General features: G+C 55.1%; 4 protein-coding genes and 1 long non-coding RNA gene across 5 annotated transcripts in view; 1 reads left to right on the top strand and 4 right to left on the bottom strand.

Annotated features, from left to right (window-relative positions):
* The window catches only part of LOC145517350 (uncharacterized), a 123,830-nt gene that overhangs the window by 32,613 nt on the left and 63,637 nt on the right, over window positions 1-27,580 (top strand). The window contains exons 14-26 of the long non-coding RNA XR_014061987.1: window positions 2,278-2,503; window positions 4,746-5,003; window positions 5,620-5,731; window positions 7,823-7,939; window positions 9,921-10,146; window positions 12,389-12,646; window positions 13,262-13,373; window positions 15,465-15,581; window positions 17,563-17,788; window positions 20,031-20,288; window positions 20,904-21,015; window positions 23,107-23,223; window positions 25,205-25,430. This is a non-coding gene — a long non-coding RNA (uncharacterized LOC145517350). The remainder of the gene's footprint in view (window positions 1-2,277; window positions 2,504-4,745; window positions 5,004-5,619; window positions 5,732-7,822; window positions 7,940-9,920; window positions 10,147-12,388; window positions 12,647-13,261; window positions 13,374-15,464; window positions 15,582-17,562; window positions 17,789-20,030; window positions 20,289-20,903; window positions 21,016-23,106; window positions 23,224-25,204; window positions 25,431-27,580) is intronic.
* On the bottom strand, window positions 130-1,920 carry LOC145517260 (uncharacterized). The gene is made up of 3 exons (XM_081519534.1): window positions 1,743-1,920; window positions 1,031-1,343; window positions 130-778 (listed from the first exon to the last, which is right to left on the bottom strand). The coding sequence occupies exons 1-3, from the start codon at window positions 1,875-1,877 to the stop codon at window positions 150-152; spliced, it is 1,077 nt and encodes a 358-aa protein (XP_081375660.1). The 5' UTR covers window positions 1,878-1,920; the 3' UTR covers window positions 130-149.
* On the bottom strand, window positions 7,769-11,754 carry LOC145517139 (uncharacterized). Its single transcript, XM_081519400.1, has 3 exons — window positions 9,386-11,754; window positions 8,674-8,986; window positions 7,769-8,421 (listed from the first exon to the last, which is right to left on the bottom strand). Exons 1-3 carry the CDS (start codon window positions 9,620-9,622, stop codon window positions 7,793-7,795), a joined length of 1,179 nt encoding a protein of 392 aa, XP_081375526.1. The 5' UTR covers window positions 9,623-11,754; the 3' UTR covers window positions 7,769-7,792.
* LOC145517115 (uncharacterized) lies at window positions 15,411-19,396 on the bottom strand. The gene is made up of 3 exons (XM_081519375.1): window positions 17,028-19,396; window positions 16,316-16,628; window positions 15,411-16,063 (listed from the first exon to the last, which is right to left on the bottom strand). The coding sequence occupies exons 1-3, from the start codon at window positions 17,262-17,264 to the stop codon at window positions 15,435-15,437; spliced, it is 1,179 nt and encodes a 392-aa protein (XP_081375501.1). The 5' UTR covers window positions 17,265-19,396; the 3' UTR covers window positions 15,411-15,434.
* On the bottom strand, window positions 20,903-25,292 carry LOC145517188 (uncharacterized). Its single transcript, XM_081519454.1, has 3 exons — window positions 24,670-25,292; window positions 23,958-24,270; window positions 20,903-23,705 (listed from the first exon to the last, which is right to left on the bottom strand). Exons 1-3 carry the CDS (start codon window positions 24,904-24,906, stop codon window positions 23,077-23,079), a joined length of 1,179 nt encoding a protein of 392 aa, XP_081375580.1. The 5' UTR covers window positions 24,907-25,292; the 3' UTR covers window positions 20,903-23,076.

Consider the following 27,580-nt stretch of genomic DNA (forward strand, 5'->3'; position numbering starts at 1 on the left):
CAGGGCGTGCTTGCCTTGAATCCAGGCTTTGTTGGGGGGTGGGGCATAAAGATGGAACGGGTCTGAAACTACAAAGTGGTGATGGTAACACAGTATCACCAGAGTTACACAACAGTGTTCCCAAATTGCAACAATGATGAAAAAGTTTACTAATCCCAACTTAACCAACAAAAATACAGGAAACCACGCAAAAAAGAAAACATCACCAGAAAGGTGGAAACAAACCAAATGCAAAGCAGTTCGGGGGAAAGGAACTCCATGTCCCCTGGGGGCAGACCGAGTTGACGGCGTCCACGGTGAGCAGACAGGGATGGAGGCTGCAGAGCCGACCGCTCCCCTGGACGTGGTGTTTCCGGCAAGGGCTCTGGGTCTCTGTCCAGAGCGGGGGCTCGTTCTCCCTGCAGGGGTGGGTGAGTCATCGTGGGCGTCTGGGTGTTGCGCGGGAGCCAGGGCAGGCTCTCCCTGCCGAGGCGGTGACTCCTCCTCTGCCTCGGGTTCTCCTGCCAAAGGCCGAGCAGGTAGAGGTGCACGTGGAGGTGGAGGTTCTGGCTGAGGGGGTGGGACATCAGTGCCTGGGGCTGGGGGTCCTGCAGGCACGGAGATCCGATCTGCCCGGTGTGCTGGCCAGTACCCAGCTGGCCTGGTGTCTCTGCGAGGGCAAGTCTCGGTTCTCCATCTGCCCTCGGTGGATCCCTGGGTCCTGCACCTGGAGCCACCACCTCTGTAGGGACAGGTCTGGGAAGTGGAGCCTGGTTCCAGTTGGAGGCCAGTGCTAGAGCTGTGGGAGAAGCATCGTTTGCCCGCAGGCCAGCCTTGGCATGTGCGTATCCCGGGACAGAAAGCTTCCAAGAGATTCCCAAAGAATACCCAGGGTCGGATGTCTTTTGGGACTGAAGTGTGCAAGATGGGGGGCGGGGGGTGTGAGGCCAGCGCTTGCTGCAGGCCCAGCAGCAGCTTTCGGGGACTCGTCCCTGTGTAGCTCAGCACCCCCTCCGCACACACTCCCGTACACCAGCCCCAGCGTCCTCACCTCTGTGCTCTGGCGTGCTGGGCTCCAGGTCCTCCTGCTGCCTCAGAGGCCGGGGTTCTCGGGACTCTGGGTCGGAGCCGGGTGTGCTGAGCTCCGTGGCAGCCTCAGACTGGGCCGCCGGGTGTATCCTGGGCGGTGTCTCGGCAGCAGGCCTTCCCCGCCTCCGCTTCGCCCCCGGTGGGGCTGATGCCTCCGTGGGCACGCTCACCTGGAGCCTGCACTGGGCCTCACGGGCGGGGGGGTGGTGCTCCGACCCCTCCCTCCGGGAGCTGGATGGGGTGTCCCCGTCCTCGGCCTCATCACGTGGGAAGCTCTGCAACGACAGTGACCGTCAGCCAGCCATGCTGGGAGTTTTCCGAGCTGGGCCTGGCCAGTGGAGCCGCTGCTTCGGCCTGCTCGAACTTCTCTGCCCAGAAGGGTCAGAGACGTGTGTCTGCTCAGATCCCCACCCGGGAGGAAAGAGACCCACCTGAGGGTGTGAGGTCAGCCTGGGCGGCCGGCCCTGCCCGCACTCTCCCCATCCCGCCCAGCATGCTCTCCCCTGGGGTGTGGACACAACTTGTCCGCAGGCTTCTGACCCCACATCCACCTGGGCTTCCTAGAGGGAGACACACCCCGAGAAACCCGCATCCACACACACAGGCAAAGGACGCGGTGTTTCCGGGTGGCATGGGAGAGGTGGCCTGGCCCGGCCTGGGGCTCCCCGTGTTACCTTTCTGTTTCTCCGGGCAAAGGGCCAGAGGCGTCTCGGGGGTGCCCTGAGCCAACGTCGACAGGGTGCCCACGCACACTGCCTGTGAGCTCTCCTGAGGCCCCGGCCTCTGGGCAGGGGCAAACAGCAGAACATCTCGGCAGCAAGTGATCTGGCTGGGGGCTCCTCTCCGCTCTCGAGGCCTGGATACCCGGGTTGCGGGTTCTGTTGGGTTCTGTTGCCGGCAGGTGACATCATTTCCTGGGGTTCGTGCTGAGGTCCCTTCCCCAAAACTTCCCAAGGGAATCCCTGGGTTTCTGACTGCTCGACCACCACCCTTAAGCCATGTGCAGGCACAGTGACACCCACCCAGCCCAGCCGACAGCCCTGGGGAGGCCTGGGTGCAGCCAGGGCCTGAGCTCCGAGGGCCCCGCTGCTCTCAGACCAGGCTCCTTCTTCTCATAAGTGGTGTGGCCCTGGACAAGCATATGCCCCTCAGGGTTTCCCCAGTCTCTCCATCTGCAGAGTGGCGGTCATTCTCCCATCTGCTTCCTAGGTCTGTCGGCCTACGAGCAGCTCCATGCCTTTCCACCTGGGGCCGATATCACGTGGAGCGTGTGCGCTGAGACTTCAGAAAGAAAGATTCCTTCCTGGGCTGACACAGCACAGAATGGGGCAGAACGAGGCCTGGATGTGCCGTGGTACCCAGGAAAAGGCACTCCCCCTCCTGACTGTTTTGAGACCCCGCATCCAAGTTGGAGGACCGAAAGGAAGACTCGAAGGTCTCCCTCTCTTATAGAAAAGAGTGGCCAACTTTCTGGTCCTCTGTTTCCATTGAGATTCTGTTCAAGTGTCCCAGCTCGGCTTCTGCGGGTGGCTGAGCTTCTAATGGCTCCCTGCGTTCTTGTCTTTTCCTCTCCAAACCTTCCGTCCTTTTCCCCCTTCTGGGGTGGATGGGCGCTGTCATTGCTTCTACCTTCGAGACAGATTGATGAAAAGTCTGGACCATCGACTCCTTTCCTCTCTTTGGTTCCGTGTCTCTCTCTGGCTGTGTCCCTCTCTTTTCCTTTCTCAATTCAGTCTGTGTCTTCCTCTTTCTCTCTCGTGTGTGGACGGATGGATGCTAGGAATGCACATGTATATGATTAGATGAGGGTTATGTTTTAGGGATAGGTTAGAGGGAGAGAAAGGCTTTAGGTCGGAGTTGGTCATGGGGGAAGGGTCAAGGGTGGTGGTGGTGTTTCTTGGAATCTGAGTGCTGTGCATTCTTCGTCTCTTTCCATATGAACCCCTTCTCAGATACACCACTTGCAAGGAGTCTCTCGTGTTCCGTTTCCTCTCTTTTGCATTTGTGAATGCTTGCTTAGCTTCTCTGTTGTGAAGAGGTTCCATTGGATGGAAACCCATTGGTGTACTTCGTGTACCTCTTTCCCTTACTTGAAGAGACCCATTTCTACCTCCGCCCAGCAAATGGCAAGGAGACTCTGATGTTAAGGAGCCTTTGACCTACGCTTCTTTCTAGCTATCTCATGACATCAGCCTTTAGGGTGAGGTTTTCCCCGATATTGAGGTGGTCTGAGATCAAAACCAATAGCGTTCTTCAGATGTAGCTGTCTGGTTTTCCCATGGACATGTATTGAAGAGGCTTTCTTGTTCCCATTTGGATATTCTCCCCTTCTGTGTCAGAGATGAGTTGAGCATGGATGCTGGGGTCTGTGTCTGGACCCTCAACTTTATTCCATCGATCTGGATCTGTGTGTGTTGTTGTATTCCCAATAGCATACTGTCCGGCTCCTGCTGCTGCTGCTGCGGCTAAGTCACTTCAGTCGTGTCTGACTCTGCGCGACCCCATGGCCTGCAGCCTACCAGGCTCCTCCGTCCAGGGCATTTTCCAGGCAAGAGTACTGGAGTGGGTCGCCATTGCCTTCTCCGATACTCTCCTGAGGATCCTAGTTTGGTCGTCTAATTTCCTTTCACACAACCTTGGATGTCCGTATCGGGGCTTTTTCGTCGGATTGTATTGACAATTTAGGCTCTTTTCTGTTTCCGTACCCCTTTTGCAATTCTTGGTTGGGTGCGAAAATGCATTGGCATTTTGGGAGGAATAGCATCGAAGCTGTGGATTGCCTTGTGGGGCTGGGATATCATTTTCCAAATAGGAATTCTTTCAAGCCCTGAGCACAGCTTCTCTTTCCAGGGATTGGTGTGGGCTTGATCTTCCTTCTTCCATCTCTCGCCGTTTTGTGAGAACAGGTCCTTCCTTCCCTTCTGGGTTAGATGGACCCGTGGGGATCACTTCAGTGAATGGCATTGTCAGTGGGGGTGATAATTCCCTTCTCATTGGAAGACTTTGCTGTGAGTATTAGAAATGCAAGTGATTTCTCTTCCCCTTCCTCCCTGTCCATCTCTCAGAGCCACCGGGAAACAGAGGCCTCACCCAGGGTCACACAGGCCTGAGGAGGTACAACTAGACTGTTGATTCTTCAGGCCCTCAGTGCTGGACATCATCCGGGATACTCTGTGTGTGTCTTCCTCAGTCTGGTGTCCCTTCAGACCTTTCCCTAGTTTTCACAGGCTTGTTGTGTTGGTGTTCTTTGTCTGTTTGGAGACACATCCTTGATAAGCTTTGTGTTTCCACTCATTCGTCTCGCGATGTGTGACCTGTCTTTTGCTTTTGTACTGAGGTCTTTCCCACAGTAGATATCTTTGATTTTGCAAAGTCCACTGTATTCTCCTGGTTTTTTTTGTGGACTGCCTTTTAGTTTTGTGTGTGAAGACTCAAAGCACGTGTCCGGTTTCGGCTCATTGTTCCTCTAGATTTGTGACAAGTTTTCATGGAATGTTTGTCTAGGGATAACTGGAAGTGAACTCGGTGTAAGGTGTCAAGTCTCCATCTTCATTCATGTCATCCCCTGCAGTTTCCAATACCCTGTTCCTGAGTGGTATTGGAGACCTTGAGGGAAGTTTGCTTGCATTGGAGTTTGCGTTTCCACCTTGATTAACTTCACACTGTTCTGCCCTCAGGGACACTGTCAAGGGGGAGTGAGGAGCAGCCTGCACTTCCAGCAGTGACCACACGGTGGGGCGAGTGCTGCTCTCCCCTCTGGGAGCCCCAGGCCACAGGCATCCCAGTGAGGAGCCAGCTCTGTGCTCAGCTGAAAGGAGTTAGTCTCTCAGGAGCCTCTGAGCCCTTCCGTTTGGATCACCCAGGGTGGGCATTTACTGTGACAGAAAAAATTGCCCTGAATTCCATGGACGGAAGAGCCTGGCTGTGTAGAGATCGTGAGTTGCCGTGAATCAGACACAACTGAGGACACAAAAATTCAATAGATTAAAACACTTTTTGGGTGTGGGGGGGAGTAAAAGGGGGTGATGTGGGTTTTTTTGTCTTATAAAATAGCCAAGGGAAATCTAGTTTAAACCTAAATTCACATATATGGGATAGGTATAGCTCTCCGTCACCCTATTAAAAAAACTACTAAACTTTTTTGAAAGTTTATTTTGTAGCTTCCTTGAGCACTTCATTGTGAAGCTTTTTTTTTTTTTTTTTCTGTGACTTTGGCCTCATTAAAAAGTACGGTTTGCCTTTACTGGATAATTTTGTTCATTGGTTTCTTAGGGAATCTTGGTAATATTTGAGTTTCCTGGGGAGTATGGTCACATGACCTGGCCCTGGCCAATCGGTGCCTTCCACCTCCTTGGCCACTGTGATTGGCTCCGGACTGGGGCAGTGCCCAATCGGGGCCCAGGGCCGGGCCTCACGTTAGAAGCCAGGGGAAGAGGAGCTCTCGTCCTGCTGGGGTAGGGGAAGGGGTGGGGCCGGGGGAGGTCAGGCTCCATAAGTGGGAGGGGCGTGAGGTCCGCCTGCGGCAGTTGGTGACCTTCCTGCTCCCCTCAGGGCAGAGCCGCCGGCGTGAGAATGAGGGCGCTGCTGAGCCCAGGGACTGGGATGGCCTGTTGCTGCTGTGGTCCCAGAGCTCCACCCGAGACCTGAGGGAAGCCGTCTGCCCGTGAGTCCTCTCCCGCTTGTCTGTCAGCTTGTTTGAAACATGCTGGGTTTTCTGCCCAGCTGGCTAAGGGGAGTCCCTGGAAACGCAAGGGTGTGGGTTTTGGCAGACTTCAGGGAAGACATGCCAGATGAGCCTGGGAGACTCCAGCTTAGTCTGGATTCAGGAGATATCTCCTCGGGCCAGCTAGTAATTGTAGGATAAGCCTAATGAGTCTTCACAGGATGAAGAGAGTAACGTGCCAAGGTAGCAATCGATGTCCTCATTCGAGAGGTTGAAGCTGGTGCTCAGAGAAGCGGGGAACTTGGCCAGAACAAGCAGGTGTGCACCCAGACAGAACCCCCAGATCCGGCCATTGGAGCTCAGGGAGGCCACTGGTGTGGCTTGTCCCTGTGGCAGGGGCCGAGGCATGCAGCCCACCCTGATTCCTGCGGGGGCCTGACTTGGGAAGTGCCATCTGGTAGCTTTGAGACTCACCAAACCAAATTGCACTGGAGAGAGGAAGGACACCTTCCTTCATCCACCCCCCACCCCCGCCGGATTCCCACATACCCTGACCCCTTTCTCTGGATTTCGGAGCCATTTCCAGAGTCCCGCTCATATGACCTCATTCGAAGTGCACTGTGGACGAGCTGCCATCTGCAGCTGCTACCACAGCAGCCAAGGGCTTTAGCTCCCGAGTACCTCCCTTCCTTTGGAACTTGGGGGCCCTCTACTCCCCACTTGCACACCACACACCTTTGCTGAGGATTGTGGGGACCCTCACTCAGTTTGCAGCACGTTGTAGCCATCCCTGTCCTCTCAATACCTCCCTTGAAACTCAGCTTGTGAGCTCCTTTGGAGCAGCGTGGCCCACCTGCAACACTGCAACGGAAGAGACACAGCTGACAGTGAAACAGCAGCTTAGATCTGACGGCCGGAAAGCTCTGTCAAAAGGGACCTCCCTCTTCACACCGTAGAGGCTCTAGGAGCCGCCAGGGTTTCGGAACCAGTGCTGGGGCCAAAAGGACTCCACAGCTGTTTTCCTTCCTGGGGAGGGTTCTGGCTCGAGTGGGAATGGCTCAAGTCTCCTAAGGTTCTGAAAGCCCACTGTGTGCAGATTCACGGTACACAGAGAGCAGAAGGTGGAGTCCTGTCCTGGAGGTGGTCACAGCTCACGGATGAGCCAGGCAGGCAGGCAGGCAGGGCATGAGAACACCTGAGCTGCCTTCATGAGTGAATGGTGTGGGGGCAGAGGAAGAGAAGCCGGTCTGCTCCCTCGTGTGGTGCCCAGGGCAGGTTGTCCCCAGAGGAATCCCTTACGACAGTGAGGACTATCACGGCTGTTTCCCAAGGGGTTCTGTCAGTGCGTGTCTTCCCCGGAGCGGTCAGGCCGTCTCTAAAATACACTGGCCATGGGCATTGCCTCTCCTTGGAACTTCCCATCTGTTTCTCTTTTTTATGGAACAGTGAATTTCTAGAGGGGTTCTGGGCCACAAGGATGTTGGGTCATTTTCTAGCCTTCTGTCATGAAGAACGCTTTCCTGGGCGTTGGGGTGGTTTGTTGTTCCAGCTCCCTTTCTTGGCTTCTTTTGGGAGCTGGTGCAACAAGAGGAGCTCAGCCTCTGCCTTCTGGCTGAGATGGCACCCTTCAAACAGCAATGCCTGCCTGGAGATAATGATGGCATTTGCCAAAAGGGCTTCGTTTGGCACATGGTATCTTGAAAGGACGTACAACGTCCTTTCGGCTATCAAAGGCTAGTTCAAAGGACATAAACATGAGAACTCTCCAGTGGAGTCTTACAGTAGGTGGAGCGTCCGAAAAAAACTCCTTCAGTCATTTCACTGAGAGTCATTGATTGGGGACACCAAGAATATAGGAAGGAATGCAGAAGGAAAAGATGAAACTGTGTTCAGGATCGGGCGGAGGGATGAACAGGGCGTGCTTGCCTTGAATCCAGGCTTTGTTGGGGGGTGGGGCATAAAGATGGAACGGGTCTGAAACTACAAAGTGGTGATGGTAACACAGTATCACCAGAGTTACACAACAGTGTTCCCAAATTGCAACAATGATGAAAAAGTTTACTAATCCCAACTTAACCAACAAAAATACAGGAAACCACGCAAAAAAGAAAACATCACCAGAAAGGTGGAAACAAACCAAATGCAAAGCAGTTCGGGGGAAAGGAACTCCATGTCCCCTGGGGGCAGACCGAGTTGACGGCGTCCACGGTGAGCAGACAGGGATGGAGGCTGCAGAGCCGACCGCTCCCCTGGACGTGGTGTTTCCGGCAAGGGCTCTGGGTCTCTGTCCAGAGCGGGGGCTCGTTCTCCCTGCAGGGGTGGGTGAGTCATCGTGGGCGTCTGGGTGTTGCGCGGGAGCCAGGGCAGGCTCTCCCTGCCGAGGCGGTGACTCCTCCTCTGCCTCGGGTTCTCCTGCCAAAGGCCGAGCAGGTAGAGGTGCACGTGGAGGTGGAGGTTCTGGCTGAGGGGGTGGGACATCAGTGCCTGGGGCTGGGGGTCCTGCAGGCACGGAGATCCGATCTGCCCGGTGTGCTGGCCAGTACCCAGCTGGCCTGGTGTCTCTGCGAGGGCAAGTCTCGGTTCTCCATCTGCCCTCGGTGGATCCCTGGGTCCTGCACCTGGAGCCACCACCTCTGTAGGGACAGGTCTGGGAAGTGGAGCCTGGTTCCAGTTGGAGGCCAGTGCTAGAGCTGTGGGAGAAGCATCGTTTGCCCGCAGGCCAGCCTTGGCATGTGCGTATCCCGGGACAGAAAGCTTCCAAGAGATTCCCAAAGAATACCCAGGGTCGGATGTCTTTTGGGACTGAAGTGTGCAAGATGGGGGGCGGGGGGTGTGAGGCCAGCGCTTGCTGCAGGCCCAGCAGCAGCTTTCGGGGACTCGTCCCTGTGTAGCTCAGCACCCCCTCCGCACACACTCCCGTACACCAGCCCCAGCGTCCTCACCTCTGTGCTCTGGCGTGCTGGGCTCCAGGTCCTCCTGCTGCCTCAGAGGCCGGGGTTCTCGGGACTCTGGGTCGGAGCCGGGTGTGCTGAGCTCCGTGGCAGCCTCAGACTGGGCCGCCGGGTGTATCCTGGGCGGTGTCTCGGCAGCAGGCCTTCCCCGCCTCCGCTTCGCCCCCGGTGGGGCTGATGCCTCCGTGGGCACGCTCACCTGGAGCCTGCACTGGGCCTCACGGGCGGGGGGGTGGTGCTCCGACCCCTCCCTCCGGGAGCTGGATGGGGTGTCCCCGTCCTCGGCCTCATCACGTGGGAAGCTCTGCAACGACAGTGACCGTCAGCCAGCCATGCTGGGAGTTTTCCGAGCTGGGCCTGGCCAGTGGAGCCGCTGCTTCGGCCTGCTCGAACTTCTCTGCCCAGAAGGGTCAGAGACGTGTGTCTGCTCAGATCCCCACCCGGGAGGAAAGAGACCCACCTGAGGGTGTGAGGTCAGCCTGGGCGGCCGGCCCTGCCCGCACTCTCCCCATCCCGCCCAGCATGCTCTCCCCTGGGGTGTGGACACAACTTGTCCGCAGGCTTCTGACCCCACATCCACCTGGGCTTCCTAGAGGGAGACACACCCCGAGAAACCCGCATCCACACACACAGGCAAAGGACGCGGTGTTTCCGGGTGGCATGGGAGAGGTGGCCTGGCCCGGCCTGGGGCTCCCCGTGTTACCTTTCTGTTTCTCCGGGCAAAGGGCCAGAGGCGTCTCGGGGGTGCCCTGAGCCAACGTCGACAGGGTGCCCACGCACACTGCCTGTGAGCTCTCCTGAGGCCCCGGCCTCTGGGCAGGGGCAAACAGCAGAACATCTCGGCAGCAAGTGATCTGGCTGGGGGCTCCTCTCCGCTCTCGAGGCCTGGATACCCGGGTTGCGGGTTCTGTTGGGTTCTGTTGCCGGCAGGTGACATCATTTCCTGGGGTTCGTGCTGAGGTCCCTTCCCCAAAACTTCCCAAGCGAATCCCTGGGTTTCTGACTGCTCGACCACCACCCTTAAGCCATGTGCAGGCACAGTGACACCCACCCAGCCCAGCCGACAGCCCTGGGGAGGCCTGGGTGCAGCCAGGGCCTGAGCTCCGAGGGCCCCGCTGCTCTCAGACCAGGCTCCTTCTTCTCATAAGTGGTGTGGCCCTGGACAAGCATATGCCCCTCAGGGTTTCCCCAGTCTCTCCATCTGCAGAGTGGCGGTCATTCTCCCATCTGCTTCCTAGGTCTGTCGGCCTACGAGCAGCTCCATGCCTTTCCACCTGGGGCCGATATCACGTGGAGCGTGTGCGCTGAGACTTCAGAAAGAAAGATTCCTTCCTGGGCTGACACAGCACAGAATGGGGCAGAACGAGGCCTGGATGTGCCGTGGTACCCAGGAAAAGGCACTCCCCCTCCTGACTGTTTTGAGACCCCGCATCCAAGTTGGAGGACCGAAAGGAAGACTCGAAGGTCTCCCTCTCTTATAGAAAAGAGTGGCCAACTTTCTGGTCCTCTGTTTCCATTGAGATTCTGTTCAAGTGTCCCAGCTCGGCTTCTGCGGGTGGCTGAGCTTCTAATGGCTCCCTGCGTTCTTGTCTTTTCCTCTCCAAACCTTCCGTCCTTTTCCCCCTTCTGGGGTGGATGGGCGCTGTCATTGCTTCTACCTTCGAGACAGATTGATGAAAAGTCTGGACCATCGACTCCTTTCCTCTCTTTGGTTCCGTGTCTCTCTCTGGCTGTGTCCCTCTCTTTTCCTTTCTCAATTCAGTCTGTGTCTTCCTCTTTCTCTCTCGTGTGTGGACGGATGGATGCTAGGAATGCACATGTATATGATTAGATGAGGGTTATGTTTTAGGGATAGGTTAGAGGGAGAGAAAGGCTTTAGGTCGGAGTTGGTCATGGGGGAAGGGTCAAGGGTGGTGGTGGTGTTTCTTGGAATCTGAGTGCTGTGCATTCTTCGTCTCTTTCCATATGAACCCCTTCTCAGATACACCACTTGCAAGGAGTCTCTCGTGTTCCGTTTCCTCTCTTTTGCATTTGTGAATGCTTGCTTAGCTTCTCTGTTGTGAAGAGGTTCCATTGGATGGAAACCCATTGGTGTACTTCGTGTACCTCTTTCCCTTACTTGAAGAGACCCATTTCTACCTCCGCCCAGCAAATGGCAAGGAGACTCTGATGTTAAGGAGCCTTTGACCTACGCTTCTTTCTAGCTATCTCATGACATCAGCCTTTAGGGTGAGGTTTTCCCCGATATTGAGGTGGTCTGAGATCAAAACCAATAGCGTTCTTCAGATGTAGCTGTCTGGTTTTCCCATGGACATGTATTGAAGAGGCTTTCTTGTTCCCATTTGGATATTCTCCCCTTCTGTGTCAGAGATGAGTTGAGCATGGATGCTGGGGTCTGTGTCTGGACCCTCAACTTTATTCCATCGATCTGGATCTGTGTGTGTTGTTGTATTCCCAATAGCATACTGTCCGGCTCCTGCTGCTGCTGCTGCGGCTAAGTCACTTCAGTCGTGTCTGACTCTGCGCGACCCCATGGCCTGCAGCCTACCAGGCTCCTCCGTCCAGGGCATTTTCCAGGCAAGAGTACTGGAGTGGGTCGCCATTGCCTTCTCCGATACTCTCCTGAGGATCCTAGTTTGGTCGTCTAATTTCCTTTCACACAACCTTGGATGTCCGTATCGGGGCTTTTTCGTCGGATTGTATTGACAATTTAGGCTCTTTTCTGTTTCCGTACCCCTTTTGCAATTCTTGGTTGGGTGCGAAAATGCATTGGCATTTTGGGAGGAATAGCATCGAAGCTGTGGATTGCCTTGTGGGGCTGGGATATCATTTTCCAAATAGGAATTCTTTCAAGCCCTGAGCACAGCTTCTCTTTCCAGGGATTGGTGTGGGCTTGATCTTCCTTCTTCCATCTCTCGCCGTTTTGTGAGAACAGGTCCTTCCTTCCCTTCTGGGTTAGATGGACCCGTGGGGATCACTTCAGTGAATGGCATTGTCAGTGGGGGTGATAATTCCCTTCTCATTGGAAGACTTTGCTGTGAGTATTAGAAATGCAAGTGATTTCTCTTCCCCTTCCTCCCTGTCCATCTCTCAGAGCCACCGGGAAACAGAGGCCTCACCCAGGGTCACACAGGCCTGAGGAGGTACAACTAGACTGTTGATTCTTCAGGCCCTCAGTGCTGGACATCATCCGGGATACTCTGTGTGTGTCTTCCTCAGTCTGGTGTCCCTTCAGACCTTTCCCTAGTTTTCACAGGCTTGTTGTGTTGGTGTTCTTTGTCTGTTTGGAGACACATCCTTGATAAGCTTTGTGTTTCCACTCATTCGTCTCGCGATGTGTGACCTGTCTTTTGCTTTTGTACTGAGGTCTTTCCCACAGTAGATATCTTTGATTTTGCAAAGTCCACTGTATTCTCCTGGTTTTTTTTGTGGACTGCCTTTTAGTTTTGTGTGTGAAGACTCAAAGCACGTGTCCGGTTTCGGCTCATTGTTCCTCTAGATTTGTGACAAGTTTTCATGGAGTGTTTGTCTAGGGATAACTGGAAGTGAACTCGGTGTAAGGTGTCAAGTCTCCATCTTCATTCATGTCATCCCCTGCAGTTTCCAATACCCTGTTCCTGAGTGGTATTGGAGACCTTGAGGGAAGTTTGCTTGCATTGGAGTTTGCGTTTCCACCTTGATTAACTTCACACTGTTCTGCCCTCAGGGACACTGTCAAGGGGGAGTGAGGAGCAGCCTGCACTTCCAGCAGTGACCACACGGTGGGGCGAGTGCTGCTCTCCCCTCTGGGAGCCCCAGGCCACAGGCATCCCAGTGAGGAGCCAGCTCTGTGCTCAGCTGAAAGGAGTTAGTCTCTCAGGAGCCTCTGAGCCCTTCCGTTTGGATCACCCAGGGTGGGCATTTACTGTGACAGAAAAAATTGCCCTGAATTCCATGGACGGAAGAGCCTGGCTGTGTAGAGATCGTGAGTTGCCGTGAATCAGACACAACTGAGGACACAAAAATTCAATAGATTAAAACACTTTTTGGGTGTGGGGGGGAGTAAAAGGGGGTGATGTGGGTTTTTTTGTCTTATAAAATAGCCAAGGGAAATCTAGTTTAAACCTAAATTCACATATATGGGATAGGTATAGCTCTCCGTCACCCTATTAAAAAAACTACTAAACTTTTTTGAAAGTTTATTTTGTAGCTTCCTTGAGCACTTCATTGTGAAGCTTTTTTTTTTTTTTTTCTGTGACTTTGGCCTCATTAAAAAGTACGGTTTGCCTTTACTGGATAATTTTGTTCATTGGTTTCTTAGGGAATCTTGGTAATATTTGAGTTTCCTGGGGAGTATGGTCACATGACCTGGCCCTGGCCAATCGGTGCCTTCCACCTCCTTGGCCACTGTGATTGGCTCCGGACTGGGGCAGTGCCCAATCGGGGCCCAGGGCCGGGCCTCACGTTAGAAGCCAGGGGAAGAGGAGCTCTCGTCCTGCTGGGGTAGGGGAAGGGGTGGGGCCGGGGGAGGTCAGGCTCCATAAGTGGGAGGGGCGTGAGGTCCGCCTGCGGCAGTTGGTGACCTTCCTGCTCCCCTCAGGGCAGAGCCGCCGGCGTGAGAATGAGGGCGCTGCTGAGCCCAGGGACTGGGATGGCCTGTTGCTGCTGTGGTCCCAGAGCTCCACCCGAGACCTGAGGGAAGCCGTCTGCCCGTGAGTCCTCTCCCGCTTGTCTGTCAGCTTGTTTGAAACATGCTGGGTTTTCTGCCCAGCTGGCTAAGGGGAGTCCCTGGAAACGCAAGGGTGTGGGTTTTGGCAGACTTCAGGGAAGACATGCCAGATGAGCCTGGGAGACTCCAGCTTAGTCTGGATTCAGGAGATATCTCCTCGGGCCAGCTAGTAATTGTAGGATAAGCCTAATGAGTCTTCACAGGATGAAGAGAGTAACGTGCCAAGGTAGCAATCGATGTCCTCATTCGAGAGGTTGAAGCTGGTGCTCAGAGAAGCGGGGAACTTGGCCAGAACAAGCAGGTGTGCACCCAGACAGAACCCCCAGATCCGGCCATTGGAGCTCAGGGAGGCCACTGGTGTGGCTTGTCCCTGTGGCAGGGGCCGAGGCATGCAGCCCACCCTGATTCCTGCGGGGGCCTGACTTGGGAAGTGCCATCTGGTAGCTTTGAGACTCACCAAACCAAATTGCACTGGAGAGAGGAAGGACACCTTCCTTCATCCACCCCCCACCCCCGCCGGATTCCCACATACCCTGACCCCTTTCTCTGGATTTCGGAGCCATTTCCAGAGTCCCGCTCATATGACCTCATTCGAAGTGCACTGTGGACGAGCTGCCATCTGCAGCTGCTACCACAGCAGCCAAGGGCTTTAGCTCCCGAGTACCTCCCTTCCTTTGGAACTTGGGGGCCCTCTACTCCCCACTTGCACACCACACACCTTTGCTGAGGATTGTGGGGACCCTCACTCAGTTTGCAGCACGTTGTAGCCATCCCTGTCCTCTCAATACCTCCCTTGAAACTCAGCTTGTGAGCTCCTTTGGAGCAGCGTGGCCCACCTGCAACACTGCAACGGAAGAGACACAGCTGACAGTGAAACAGCAGCTTAGATCTGACGGCCGGAAAGCTCTGTCAAAAGGGACCTCCCTCTTCACACCGTAGAGGCTCTAGGAGCCGCCAGGGTTTCGGAACCAGTGCTGGGGCCAAAAGGACTCCACAGCTGTTTTCCTTCCTGGGGAGGGTTCTGGCTCGAGTGGGAATGGCTCAAGTCTCCTAAGGTTCTGAAAGCCCACTGTGTGCAGATTCACGGTACACAGAGAGCAGAAGGTGGAGTCCTGTCCTGGAGGTGGTCACAGCTCACGGATGAGCCAGGCAGGCAGGCAGGCAGGGCATGAGAACACCTGAGCTGCCTTCATGAGTGAATGGTGTGGGGGCAGAGGAAGAGAAGCCGGTCTGCTCCCTCGTGTGGTGCCCAGGGCAGGTTGTCCCCAGAGGAATCCCTTACGACAGTGAGGACTATCACGGCTGTTTCCCAAGGGGTTCTGTCAGTGCGTGTCTTCCCCGGAGCGGTCAGGCCGTCTCTAAAATACACTGGCCATGGGCATTGCCTCTCCTTGGAACTTCCCATCTGTTTCTCTTTTTTATGGAACAGTGAATTTCTAGAGGGGTTCTGGGCCACAAGGATGTTGGGTCATTTTCTAGCCTTCTGTCATGAAGAACGCTTTCCTGGGCGTTGGGGTGGTTTGTTGTTCCAGCTCCCTTTCTTGGCTTCTTTTGGGAGCTGGTGCAACAAGAGGAGCTCAGCCTCTGCCTTCTGGCTGAGATGGCACCCTTCAAACAGCAATGCCTGCCTGGAGATAATGATGGCATTTGCCAAAAGGGCTTCGTTTGGCACATGGTATCTTGAAAGGACGTACAACGTCCTTTCAGCTATCAAAGGCTAGTTCAAAGGACATAAACATGAGAACTCTCCAGTGGAGTCTTACAGTAGGTGGAGCGTCCGAAAAAAACTCCTTCAGTCATTTCACTGAGAGTCATTGATTGGGGACACCAAGAATATAGGAAGGAATGCAGAAGGAAAAGATGAAACTGTGTTCAGGATCGGGCGGAGGGATGAACAGGGCGTGCTTGCCTTGAATCCAGGCTTTGTTGGGGGGTGGGGCATAAAGATGGAACGGGTCTGAAACTACAAAGTGGTGATGGTAACACAGTATCACCAGAGTTACACAACAGTGTTCCCAAATTGCAACAATGATGAAAAAGTTTACTAATCCCAACTTAACCAACAAAAATACAGGAAACCACGCAAAAAAGAAAACATCACCAGAAAGGTGGAAACAAACCAAATGCAAAGCAGTTCGGGGGAAAGGAACTCCATGTCCCCTGGGGGCAGACCGAGTTGACGGCGTCCACGGTGAGCAGACAGGGATGGAGGCTGCAGAGCCGACCGCTCCCCTGGACGTGGTGTTTCCGGCAAGGGCTCTGGGTCTCTGTCCAGAGCGGGGGCTCGTTCTCCCTGCAGGGGTGGGTGAGTCATCGTGGGCGTCTGGGTGTTGCGCGGGAGCCAGGGCAGGCTCTCCCTGCCGAGGCGGTGACTCCTCCTCTGCCTCGGGTTCTCCTGCCAAAGGCCGAGCAGGTAGAGGTGCACGTGGAGGTGGAGGTTCTGGCTGAGGGGGTGGGACATCAGTGCCTGGGGCTGGGGGTCCTGCAGGCACGGAGATCCGATCTGCCCGGTGTGCTGGCCAGTACCCAGCTGGCCTGGTGTCTCTGCGAGGGCAAGTCTCGGTTCTCCATCTGCCCTCGGTGGATCCCTGGGTCCTGCACCTGGAGCCACCACCTCTGTAGGGACAGGTCTGGGAAGTGGAGCCTGGTTCCAGTTGGAGGCCAGTGCTAGAGCTGTGGGAGAAGCATCGTTTGCCCGCAGGCCAGCCTTGGCATGTGCGTATCCCGGGACAGAAAGCTTCCAAGAGATTCCCAAAGAATACCCAGGGTCGGATGTCTTTTGGGACTGAAGTGTGCAAGATGGGGGGCGGGGGGTGTGAGGCCAGCGCTTGCTGCAGGCCCAGCAGCAGCTTTCGGGGACTCGTCCCTGTGTAGCTCAGCACCCCCTCCGCACACACTCCCGTACACCAGCCCCAGCGTCCTCACCTCTGTGCTCTGGCGTGCTGGGCTCCAGGTCCTCCTGCTGCCTCAGAGGCCGGGGTTCTCGGGACTCTGGGTCGGAGCCGGGTGTGCTGAGCTCCGTGGCAGCCTCAGACTGGGCCGCCGGGTGTATCCTGGGCGGTGTCTCGGCAGCAGGCCTTCCCCGCCTCCGCTTCGCCCCCGGTGGGGCTGATGCCTCCGTGGGCACGCTCACCTGGAGCCTGCACTGGGCCTCACGGGCGGGGGGGTGGTGCTCCGACCCCTCCCTCCGGGAGCTGGATGGGGTGTCCCCGTCCTCGGCCTCATCACGTGGGAAGCTCTGCAACGACAGTGACCGTCAGCCAGCCATGCTGGGAGTTTTCCGAGCTGGGCCTGGCCAGTGGAGCCGCTGCTTCGGCCTGCTCGAACTTCTCTGCCCAGAAGGGTCAGAGATGTGTGTCTGCTCAGATCCCCACCCGGGAGGAAAGAGACCCACCTGAGGGTGTGAGGTCAGCCTGGGCGGCCGGCCCTGCCCGCACTCTCCCCATCCCGCCCAGCATGCTCTCCCCTGGGGTGTGGACACAACTTGTCCGCAGGCTTCTGACCCCACATCCACCTGGGCTTCCTTGAGGGAGACACACCCCGAGAAACCCGCATCCACACACACAGGCAAAGGACCCGGTGTTTCCGGGTGGCATGGGAGAGGTGGCCTGGCCCGGCCTGGGGCTCCCCGTGTTACCTTTCTGTTTCTCCGGGCAAAGGGCCAGAGGCGTCTCGGGGGTGCCCTGAGCCAACGTCGACAGGGTGCCCACGCACACTGCCTGTGAGCTCTCCTGAGGCCCCGGCCTCTGGGCAGGGGCAAACAGCAGAACATCTCGGCAGCAAGTGATCTGGCTGGGGGCTCCTCTCCGCTCTCGAGGCCTGGATACCCGGGTTGCGGGTTCTGTTGGGTTCTGTTGCCGGCAGGTGACATCATTTCCTGGGGTTCGTGCTGAGGTCCCTTCCCCAAAACTTCCCAAGCGAATCCCTGGGTTTCTGACTGCTCGACCACCACCCTTAAGCCATGTGCAGGCACAGTGACACCCACCCAGCCCAGCCGACAGCCCTGGGGAGGCCTGGGTGCAGCCAGGGCCTGAGCTCCGAGGGCCCCGCTGCTCTCAGACCAGGCTCCTTCTTCTCATAAGTGGTGTGGCCCTGGACAAGCATATGCCCCTCAGGGTTTCCCCAGTCTCTCCATCTGCAGAGTGGCGGTCATTCTCCCATCTGCTTCCTAGGTCTGTCGGCCTACGAGCAGCTCCATGCCTTTCCACCTGGGGCCGATATCACGTGGAGCGTGTGCGCTGAGACTTCAGAAAGAAAGATTCCTTCCTGGGCTGACACAGCACAGAATGGGGCAGAACGAGGCCTGGATGTGCCGTGGTACCCAGGAAAAGGCACTCCCCCTCCTGACTGTTTTGAGACCCCGCATCCAAGTTGGAGGACCGAAAGGAAGACTCGAAGGTCTCCCTCTCTTATAGAAAAGAGTGGCCAACTTTCTGGTCCTCTGTTTCCATTGAGATTCTGTTCAAGTGTCCCAGCTCGGCTTCTGCGGGTGGCTGAGCTTCTAATGGCTCCCTGCGTTCTTGTCTTTTCCTCTCCAAACCTTCCGTCCTTTTCCCCCTTCTGGGGTGGATGGGCGCTGTCATTGCTTCTACCTTCGAGACAGATTGATGAAAAGTCTGGACCATCGACTCCTTTCCTCTCTTTGGTTCCGTGTCTCTCTCTGGCTGTGTCCCTCTCTTTTCCTTTCTCAATTCAGTCTGTGTCTTCCTCTTTCTCTCTCGTGTGTGGACGGATGGATGCTAGGAATGCACATGTATATGATTAGATGAGGGTTATGTTTTAGGGATAGGTTAGAGGGAGAGAAAGGCTTTAGGTCGGAGTTGGTCATGGGGGAAGGGTCAAGGGTGGTGGTGGTGTTTCTTGGAATCTGAGTGCTGTGCATTCTTCGTCTCTTTCCATATGAACCCCTTCTCAGATACACCACTTGCAAGGAGTCTCTCGTGTTCCGTTTCCTCTCTTTTGCATTTGTGAATGCTTGCTTAGCTTCTCTGTTGTGAAGAGGTTCCATTGGATGGAAACCCATTGGTGTACTTCGTGTACCTCTTTCCCTTACTTGAAGAGACCCATTTCTACCTCCGCCCAGCAAATGGCAAGGAGACTCTGATGTTAAGGAGCCTTTGACCTACGCTTCTTTCTAGCTATCTCATGACATCAGCCTTTAGGGTGAGGTTTTCCCCGATATTGAGGTGGTCTGAGATCAAAACCAATAGCGTTCTTCAGATGTAGCTGTCTGGTTTTCCCATGGACATGTATTGAAGAGGCTTTCTTGTTCCCATTTGGATATTCTCCCCTTCTGTGTCAGAGATGAGTTGAGCATGGATGCTGGGGTCTGTGTCTGGACCCTCAACTTTATTCCATCGATCTGGATCTGTGTGTGTTGTTGTATTCCCAATAGCATACTGTCCGGCTCCTGCTGCTGCTGCTGCGGCTAAGTCACTTCAGTCGTGTCTGACTCTGCGCGACCCCATGGCCTGCAGCCTACCAGGCTCCTCCGTCCAGGGCATTTTCCAGGCAAGAGTACTGGAGTGGGTCGCCATTGCCTTCTCCGATACTCTCCTGAGGATCCTAGTTTGGTCGTCTAATTTCCTTTCACACAACCTTGGATGTCCGTATCGGGGCTTTTTCGTCGGATTGTATTGACAATTTAGGCTCTTTTCTGTTTCCGTACCCCTTTTGCAATTCTTGGTTGGGTGCGAAAATGCATTGGCATTTTGGGAGGAATAGCATCGAAGCTGTGGATTGCCTTGTGGGGCTGGGATATCATTTTCCAAATAGGAATTCTTTCAAGCCCTGAGCACAGCTTCTCTTTCCAGGGATTGGTGTGGGCTTGATCTTCCTTCTTCCATCTCTCGCCGTTTTGTGAGAACAGGTCCTTCCTTCCCTTCTGGGTTAGATGGACCCGTGGGGATCACTTCAGTGAATGGCATTGTCAGTGGGGGTGATAATTCCCTTCTCATTGGAAGACTTTGCTGTGAGTATTAGAAATGCAAGTGATTTCTCTTCCCCTTCCTCCCTGTCCATCTCTCAGAGCCACCGGGAAACAGAGGCCTCACCCAGGGTCACACAGGCCTGAGGAGGTACAACTAGACTGTTGATTCTTCAGGCCCTCAGTGCTGGACATCATCCGGGATACTCTGTGTGTGTCTTCCTCAGTCTGGTGTCCCTTCAGACCTTTCCCTAGTTTTCACAGGCTTGTTGTGTTGGTGTTCTTTGTCTGTTTGGAGACACATCCTTGATAAGCTTTGTGTTTCCACTCATTCGTCTCGCGATGTGTGACCTGTCTTTTGCTTTTGTACTGAGGTCTTTCCCACAGTAGATATCTTTGATTTTGCAAAGTCCACTGTATTCTCCTGGTTTTTTTTGTGGACTGCCTTTTAGTTTTGTGTGTGAAGACTCAAAGCACGTGTCCGGTTTCGGCTCATTGTTCCTCTAGATTTGTGACAAGTTTTCATGGAGTGTTTGTCTAGGGATAACTGGAAGTGAACTCGGTGTAAGGTGTCAAGTCTCCATCTTCATTCATGTCATCCCCTGCAGTTTCCAATACCCTGTTCCTGAGTGGTATTGGAGACCTTGAGGGAAGTTTGCTTGCATTGGAGTTTGCGTTTCCACCTTGATTAACTTCACACTGTTCTGCCCTCAGGGACACTGTCAAGGGGGAGTGAGGAGCAGCCTGCACTTCCAGCAGTGACCACACGGTGGGGCGAGTGCTGCTCTCCCCTCTGGGAGCCCCAGGCCACAGGCATCCCAGTGAGGAGCCAGCTCTGTGCTCAGCTGAAAGGAGTTAGTCTCTCAGGAGCCTCTGAGCCCTTCCGTTTGGATCACCCAGGGTGGGCATTTACTGTGACAGAAAAAATTGCCCTGAATTCCATGGACGGAAGAGCCTGGCTGTGTAGAGATCGTGAGTTGCCGTGAATCAGACACAACTGAGGACACAAAAATTCAATAGATTAAAACACTTTTTGGGTGTGGGGGGGAGTAAAAGGGGGTGATGTGGGTTTTTTTGTCTTATAAAATAGCCAAGGGAAATCTAGTTTAAACCTAAATTCACATATATGGGATAGGTATAGCTCTCCGTCACCCTATTAAAAAAACTACTAAACTTTTTTGAAAGTTTATTTTGTAGCTTCCTTGAGCACTTCATTGTGAAGCTTTTTTTTTTTTTTTTCTGTGACTTTGGCCTCATTAAAAAGTACGGTTTGCCTTTACTGGATAATTTTGTTCATTGGTTTCTTAGGGAATCTTGGTAATATTTGAGTTTCCTGGGGAGTATGGTCACATGACCTGGCCCTGGCCAATCGGTGCCTTCCACCTCCTTGGCCACTGTGATTGGCTCCGGACTGGGGCAGTGCCCAATCGGGGCCCAGGGCCGGGCCTCACGTTAGAAGCCAGGGGAAGAGGAGCTCTCGTCCTGCTGGGGTAGGGGAAGGGGTGGGGCCGGGGGAGGTCAGGCTCCATAAGTGGGAGGGGCGTGAGGTCCGCCTGCGGCAGTTGGTGACCTTCCTGCTCCCCTCAGGGCAGAGCCGCCGGCGTGAGAATGAGGGCGCTGCTGAGCCCAGGGACTGGGATGGCCTGTTGCTGCTGTGGTCCCAGAGCTCCACCCGAGACCTGAGGGAAGCCGTCTGCCCGTGAGTCCTCTCCCGCTTGTCTGTCAGCTTGTTTGAAACATGCTGGGTTTTCTGCCCAGCTGGCTAAGGGGAGTCCCTGGAAACGCAAGGGTGTGGGTTTTGGCAGACTTCAGGGAAGACATGCCAGATGAGCCTGGGAGACTCCAGCTTAGTCTGGATTCAGGAGATATCTCCTCGGGCCAGCTAGTAATTGTAGGATAAGCCTAATGAGTCTTCACAGGATGAAGAGAGTAACGTGCCAAGGTAGCAATCGATGTCCTCATTCGAGAGGTTGAAGCTGGTGCTCAGAGAAGCGGGGAACTTGGCCAGAACAAGCAGGTGTGCACCCAGACAGAACCCCCAGATCCGGCCATTGGAGCTCAGGGAGGCCACTGGTGTGGCTTGTCCCTGTGGCAGGGGCCGAGGCATGCAGCCCACCCTGATTCCTGCGGGGGCCTGACTTGGGAAGTGCCATCTGGTAGCTTTGAGACTCACCAAACCAAATTGCACTGGAGAGAGGAAGGACACCTTCCTTCATCCACCCCCCACCCCCGCCGGATTCCCACATACCCTGACCCCTTTCTCTGGATTTCGGAGCCATTTCCAGAGTCCCGCTCATATGACCTCATTCGAAGTGCACTGTGGACGAGCTGCCATCTGCAGCTGCTACCACAGCAGCCAAGGGCTTTAGCTCCCGAGTACCTCCCTTCCTTTGGAACTTGGGGGCCCTCTACTCCCCACTTGCACACCACACACCTTTGCTGAGGATTGTGGGGACCCTCACTCAGTTTGCAGCACGTTGTAGCCATCCCTGTCCTCTCAATACCTCCCTTGAAACTCAGCTTGTGAGCTCCTTTGGAGCAGCGTGGCCCACCTGCAACACTGCAACGGAAGAGACACAGCTGACAGTGAAACAGCAGCTTAGATCTGACGGCCGGAAAGCTCTGTCAAAAGGGACCTCCCTCTTCACACCGTAGAGGCTCTAGGAGCCGCCAGGGTTTCGGAACCAGTGCTGGGGCCAAAAGGACTCCACAGCTGTTTTCCTTCCTGGGGAGGGTTCTGGCTCGAGTGGGAATGGCTCAAGTCTCCTAAGGTTCTGAAAGCCCACTGTGTGCAGATTCACGGTACACAGAGAGCAGAAGGTGGAGTCCTGTCCTGGAGGTGGTCACAGCTCACGGATGAGCCAGGCAGGCAGGCAGGCAGGGCATGAGAACACCTGAGCTGCCTTCATGAGTGAATGGTGTGGGGGCAGAGGAAGAGAAGCCGGTCTGCTCCCTCGTGTGGTGCCCAGGGCAGGTTGTCCCCAGAGGAATCCCTTACGACAGTGAGGACTATCACGGCTGTTTCCCAAGGGGTTCTGTCAGTGCGTGTCTTCCCCGGAGCGGTCAGGCCGTCTCTAAAATACACTGGCCATGGGCATTGCCTCTCCTTGGAACTTCCCATCTGTTTCTCTTTTTTATGGAACAGTGAATTTCTAGAGGGGTTCTGGGCCACAAGGATGTTGGGTCATTTTCTAGCCTTCTGTCATGAAGAACGCTTTCCTGGGCGTTGGGGTGGTTTGTTGTTCCAGCTCCCTTTCTTGGCTTCTTTTGGGAGCTGGTGCAACAAGAGGAGCTCAGCCTCTGCCTTCTGGCTGAGATGGCACCCTTCAAACAGCAATGCCTGCCTGGAGATAATGATGGCATTTGCCAAAAGGGCTTCGTTTGGCACATGGTATCTTGAAAGGACGTACAACGTCCTTTCAGCTATCAAAGGCTAGTTCAAAGGACATAAACATGAGAACTCTCCAGTGGAGTCTTACAGTAGGTGGAGCGTCCGAAAAAAACTCCTTCAGTCATTTCACTGAGAGTCATTGATTGGGGACACCAAGAATATAGGAAGGAATGCAGAAGGAAAAGATGAAACTGTGTTCAGGATCGGGCGGAGGGATGAACAGGGCGTGCTTGCCTTGAATCCAGGCTTTGTTGGGGGGTGGGGCATAAAGATGGAACGGGTCTGAAACTACAAAGTGGTGATGGTAACACAGTATCACCAGAGTTACACAACAGTGTTCCCAAATTGCAACAATGATGAAAAAGTTTACTAATCCCAACTTAACCAACAAAAATACAGGAAACCACGCAAAAAAGAAAACATCACCAGAAAGGTGGAAACAAACCAAATGCAAAGCAGTTCGGGGGAAAGGAACTCCATGTCCCCTGGGGGCAGACCGAGTTGACGGCGTCCACGGTGAGCAGACAGGGATGGAGGCTGCAGAGCTGACCGCTCCCCTGGACGTGGTGTTTCCGGCAAGGGCTCTGGGTCTCTGTCCAGAGCGGGGGCTCGTTCTCCCTGCAGGGGTGGGTGAGTCATCGTGGGCGTCTGGGTGTTGCGCGGGAGCCAGGGCAGGCTCTCCCTGCCGAGGCGGTGACTCCTCCTCTGCCTCGGGTTCTCCTGCCAAAGGCCGAGCAGGTAGAGGTGCACGTGGAGGTGGAGGTTCTGGCTGAGGGGGTGGGACATCAGTGCCTGGGGCTGGGGGTCCTGCAGGCACGGAGATCCGATCTGCCCGGTGTGCTGGCCAGTACCCAGCTGGCCTGGTGTCTCTGCGAGGGCAAGTCTCGGTTCTCCATCTGCCCTCGGTGGATCCCTGGGTCCTGCACCTGGAGCCACCACCTCTGTAGGGACAGGTCTGGGAAGTGGAGCCTGGTTCCAGTTGGAGGCCAGTGCTAGAGCTGTGGGAGAAGCATCGTTTGCCCGCAGGCCAGCCTTGGCATGTGCGTATCCCGGGACAGAAAGCTTCCAAGAGATTCCCAAAGAATACCCAGGGTCGGATGTCTTTTGGGACTGAAGTGTGCAAGATGGGGGGCGGGGGGTGTGAGGCCAGCGCTTGCTGCAGGCCCAGCAGCAGCTTTCGGGGACTCGTCCCTGTGTAGCTCAGCACCCCCTCCGCACACACTCCCGTACACCAGCCCCAGCGTCCTCACCTCTGTGCTCTGGCGTGCTGGGCTCCAGGTCCTCCTGCTGCCTCAGAGGCCGGGGTTCTCGGGACTCTGGGTCGGAGCCGGGTGTGCTGAGCTCCGTGGCAGCCTCAGACTGGGCCGCCGGGTGTATCCTGGGCGGTGTCTCGGCAGCAGGCCTTCCCCGCCTCCGCTTCGCCCCCGGTGGGGCTGATGCCTCCGTGGGCACGCTCACCTGGAGCCTGCACTGGGCCTCACGGGCGGGGGGGTGGTGCTCCGACCCCTCCCTCCGGGAGCTGGATGGGGTGTCCCCGTCCTCGGCCTCATCACGTGGGAAGCTCTGCAACGACAGTGACCGTCAGCCAGCCATGCTGGGAGTTTTCCGAGCTGGGCCTGGCCAGTGGAGCCGCTGCTTCGGCCTGCTCGAACTTCTCTGCCCAGAAGGGTCAGAGACGTGTGTCTGCTCAGATCCCCACCCGGGAGGAAAGAGACCCACCTGAGGGTGTGAGGTCAGCCTGGGCGGCCGGCCCTGCCCGCACTCTCCCCATCCCGCCCAGCATGCTCTCCCCTGGGGTGTGGACACAACTTGTCCGCAGGCTTCTGACCCCACATCCACCTGGGCTTCCTTGAGGGAGACACACCCCGAGAAACCCGCATCCACACACACAGGCAAAGGACCCGGTGTTTCCGGGTGGCATGGGAGAGGTGGCCTGGCCCGGCCTGGGGCTCCCCGTGTTACCTTTCTGTTTCTCCGGGCAAAGGGCCAGAGGCGTCTCGGGGGTGCCCTGAGCCAACGTCGACAGGGTGCCCACGCACACTGCCTGTGAGCTCTCCTGAGGCCCCGGCCTCTGGGCAGGGGCAAACAGCAGAACATCTCGGCAGCAAGTGATCTGGCTGGGGGCTCCTCTCCGCTCTCGAGGCCTGGATACCCGGGTTGCGGGTTCTGTTGGGTTCTGTTGCCGGCAGGTGACATCATTTCCTGGGGTTCGTGCTGAGGTCCCTTCCCCAAAACTTCCCAAGCGAATCCCTGGGTTTCTGACTGCTCGACCACCACCCTTAAGCCATGTGCAGGCACAGTGACACCCACCCAGCCCAGCCGACAGCCCTGGGGAGGCCTGGGTGCAGCCAGGGCCTGAGCTCCGAGGGCCCCGCTGCTCTCAGACCAGGCTCCTTCTTCTCATAAGTGGTGTGGCCCTGGACAAGCATATGCCCCTCAGGGTTTCCCCAGTCTCTCCATCTGCAGAGTGGCGGTCATTCTCCCATCTGCTTCCTAGGTCTGTCGGCCTACGAGCAGCTCCATGCCTTTCCACCTGGGGCCGATATCACGTGGAGCGTGTGCGCTGAGACTTCAGAAAGAAAGATTCCTTCCTGGGCTGACACAGCACAGAATGGGGCAGAACGAGGCCTGGATGTGCCGTGGTACCCAGGAAAAGGCACTCCCCCTCCTGACTGTTTTGAGACCCCGCATCCAAGTTGGAGGACCGAAAGGAAGACTCGAAGGTCTCCCTCTCTTATAGAAAAGAGTGGCCAACTTTCTGGTCCTCTGTTTCCATTGAGATTCTGTTCAAGTGTCCCAGCTCGGCTTCTGCGGGTGGCTGAGCTTCTAATGGCTCCCTGCGTTCTTGTCTTTTCCTCTCCAAACCTTCCGTCCTTTTCCCCCTTCTGGGGTGGATGGGCGCTGTCATTGCTTCTACCTTCGAGACAGATTGATGAAAAGTCTGGACCATCGACTCCTTTCCTCTCTTTGGTTCCGTGTCTCTCTCTGGCTGTGTCCCTCTCTTTTCCTTTCTCAATTCAGTCTGTGTCTTCCTCTTTCTCTCTCGTGTGTGGACGGATGGATGCTAGGAATGCACATGTATATGATTAGATGAGGGTTATGTTTTAGGGATAGGTTAGAGGGAGAGAAAGGCTTTAGGTCGGAGTTGGTCATGGGGGAAGGGTCAAGGGTGGTGGTGGTGTTTCTTGGAATCTGAGTGCTGTGCATTCTTCGTCTCTTTCCATATGAACCCCTTCTCAGATACACCACTTGCAAGGAGTCTCTCGTGTTCCGTTTCCTCTCTTTTGCATTTGTGAATGCTTGCTTAGCTTCTCTGTTGTGAAGAGGTTCCATTGGATGGAAACCCATTGGTGTACTTCGTGTACCTCTTTCCCTTACTTGAAGAGACCCATTTCTACCTCCGCCCAGCAAATGGCAAGGAGACTCTGATGTTAAGGAGCCTTTGACCTACGCTTCTTTCTAGCTATCTCATGACATCAGCCTTTAGGGTGAGGTTTTCCCCGATATTGAGGTGGTCTGAGATCAAAACCAATAGCGTTCTTCAGATGTAGCTGTCTGGTTTTCCCATGGACATGTATTGAAGAGGCTTTCTTGTTCCCATTTGGATATTCTCCCCTTCTGTGTCAGAGATGAGTTGAGCATGGATGCTGGGGTCTGTGTCTGGACCCTCAACTTTATTCCATCGATCTGGATCTGTGTGTGTTGTTGTATTCCCAATAGCATACTGTCCGGCTCCTGCTGCTGCTGCTGCGGCTAAGTCACTTCAGTCGTGTCTGACTCTGCGCGACCCCATGGCCTGCAGCCTACCAGGCTCCTCCGTCCAGGGCATTTTCCAGGCAAGAGTACTGGAGTGGGTCGCCATTGCCTTCTCCGATACTCTCCTGAGGATCCTAGTTTGGTCGTCTAATTTCCTTTCACACAACCTTGGATGTCCGTATCGGGGCTTTTTCGTCGGATTGTATTGACAATTTAGGCTCTTTTCTGTTTCCGTACCCCTTTTGCAATTCTTGGTTGGGTGCGAAAATGCATTGGCATTTTGGGAGGAATAGCATCGAAGCTGTGGATTGCCTTGTGGGGCTGGGATATCATTTTCCAAATAGGAATTCTTTCAAGCCCTGAGCACAGCTTCTCTTTCCAGGGATTGGTGTGGGCTTGATCTTCCTTCTTCCATCTCTCGCCGTTTTGTGAGAACAGGTCCTTCCTTCCCTTCTGGGTTAGATGGACCCGTGGGGATCACTTCAGTGAATGGCATTGTCAGTGGGGGTGATAATTCCCTTCTCATTGGAAGACTTTGCTGTGAGTATTAGAAATGCAAGTGATTTCTCTTCCCCTTCCTCCCTGTCCATCTCTCAGAGCCACCGGGAAACAGAGGCCTCACCCAGGGTCACACAGGCCTGAGGAGGTACAACTAGACTGTTGATTCTTCAGGCCCTCAGTGCTGGACATCATCCGGGATACTCTGTGTGTGTCTTCCTCAGTCTGGTGTCCCTTCAGACCTTTCCCTAGTTTTCACAGGCTTGTTGTGTTGGTGTTCTTTGTCTGTTTGGAGACACATCCTTGATAAGCTTTGTGTTTCCACTCATTCGTCTCGCGATGTGTGACCTGTCTTTTGCTTTTGTACTGAGGTCTTTCCCACAGTAGATATCTTTGATTTTGCAAAGTCCACTGTATTCTCCTGGTTTTTTTTGTGGACTGCCTTTTAGTTTTGTGTGTGAAGACTCAAAGCACGTGTCCGGTTTCGGCTCATTGTTCCTCTAGATTTGTGACAAGTTTTCATGGAGTGTTTGTCTAGGGATAACTGGAAGTGAACTCGGTGTAAGGTGTCAAGTCTCCATCTTCATTCATGTCATCCCCTGCAGTTTCCAATACCCTG

This window comes from Giraffa tippelskirchi, chromosome 8 (assembly GCF_054371585.1).
Source record: "Giraffa tippelskirchi isolate mGirTip1 chromosome 8, T2T-mGirTip1v1.2.pri, whole genome shotgun sequence".
Classification (NCBI taxonomy): Eukaryota; Metazoa; Chordata; class Mammalia; order Artiodactyla; family Giraffidae; genus Giraffa; species Giraffa tippelskirchi.

Coding starts and splice junctions, on each gene's coding strand:
- LOC145517188 (XM_081519454.1), bottom strand. CDS start 24,906: ATGATGTCACCTGCCGGCAACAGAACCCAACAGAACCCGCAACCCGGG. Junction 24,271..24,669: donor TTGCCCGGAGAAACAGAAAG/GTAACACGGGGA, acceptor CTGTCGTTGCAG/AGCTTCCCACGTGATGAGGC. Junction 23,706..23,957: donor CAGCACGCCAGAGCACAGAG/GTGAGGACGCTG, acceptor CTTCTCCCACAG/CTCTAGCACTGGCCTCCAAC.
- LOC145517139 (XM_081519400.1), bottom strand. CDS start 9,622: ATGATGTCACCTGCCGGCAACAGAACCCAACAGAACCCGCAACCCGGG. Junction 8,987..9,385: donor TTGCCCGGAGAAACAGAAAG/GTAACACGGGGA, acceptor CTGTCGTTGCAG/AGCTTCCCACGTGATGAGGC. Junction 8,422..8,673: donor CAGCACGCCAGAGCACAGAG/GTGAGGACGCTG, acceptor CTTCTCCCACAG/CTCTAGCACTGGCCTCCAAC.
- LOC145517260 (XM_081519534.1), bottom strand. CDS start 1,877: ATGTTCTGCTGTTTGCCCCTGCCCAGAGGCCGGGGCCTCAGGAGAGCT. Junction 1,344..1,742: donor TTGCCCGGAGAAACAGAAAG/GTAACACGGGGA, acceptor CTGTCGTTGCAG/AGCTTCCCACGTGATGAGGC. Junction 779..1,030: donor CAGCACGCCAGAGCACAGAG/GTGAGGACGCTG, acceptor CTTCTCCCACAG/CTCTAGCACTGGCCTCCAAC.
- LOC145517115 (XM_081519375.1), bottom strand. CDS start 17,264: ATGATGTCACCTGCCGGCAACAGAACCCAACAGAACCCGCAACCCGGG. Junction 16,629..17,027: donor TTGCCCGGAGAAACAGAAAG/GTAACACGGGGA, acceptor CTGTCGTTGCAG/AGCTTCCCACGTGATGAGGC. Junction 16,064..16,315: donor CAGCACGCCAGAGCACAGAG/GTGAGGACGCTG, acceptor CTTCTCCCACAG/CTCTAGCACTGGCCTCCAAC.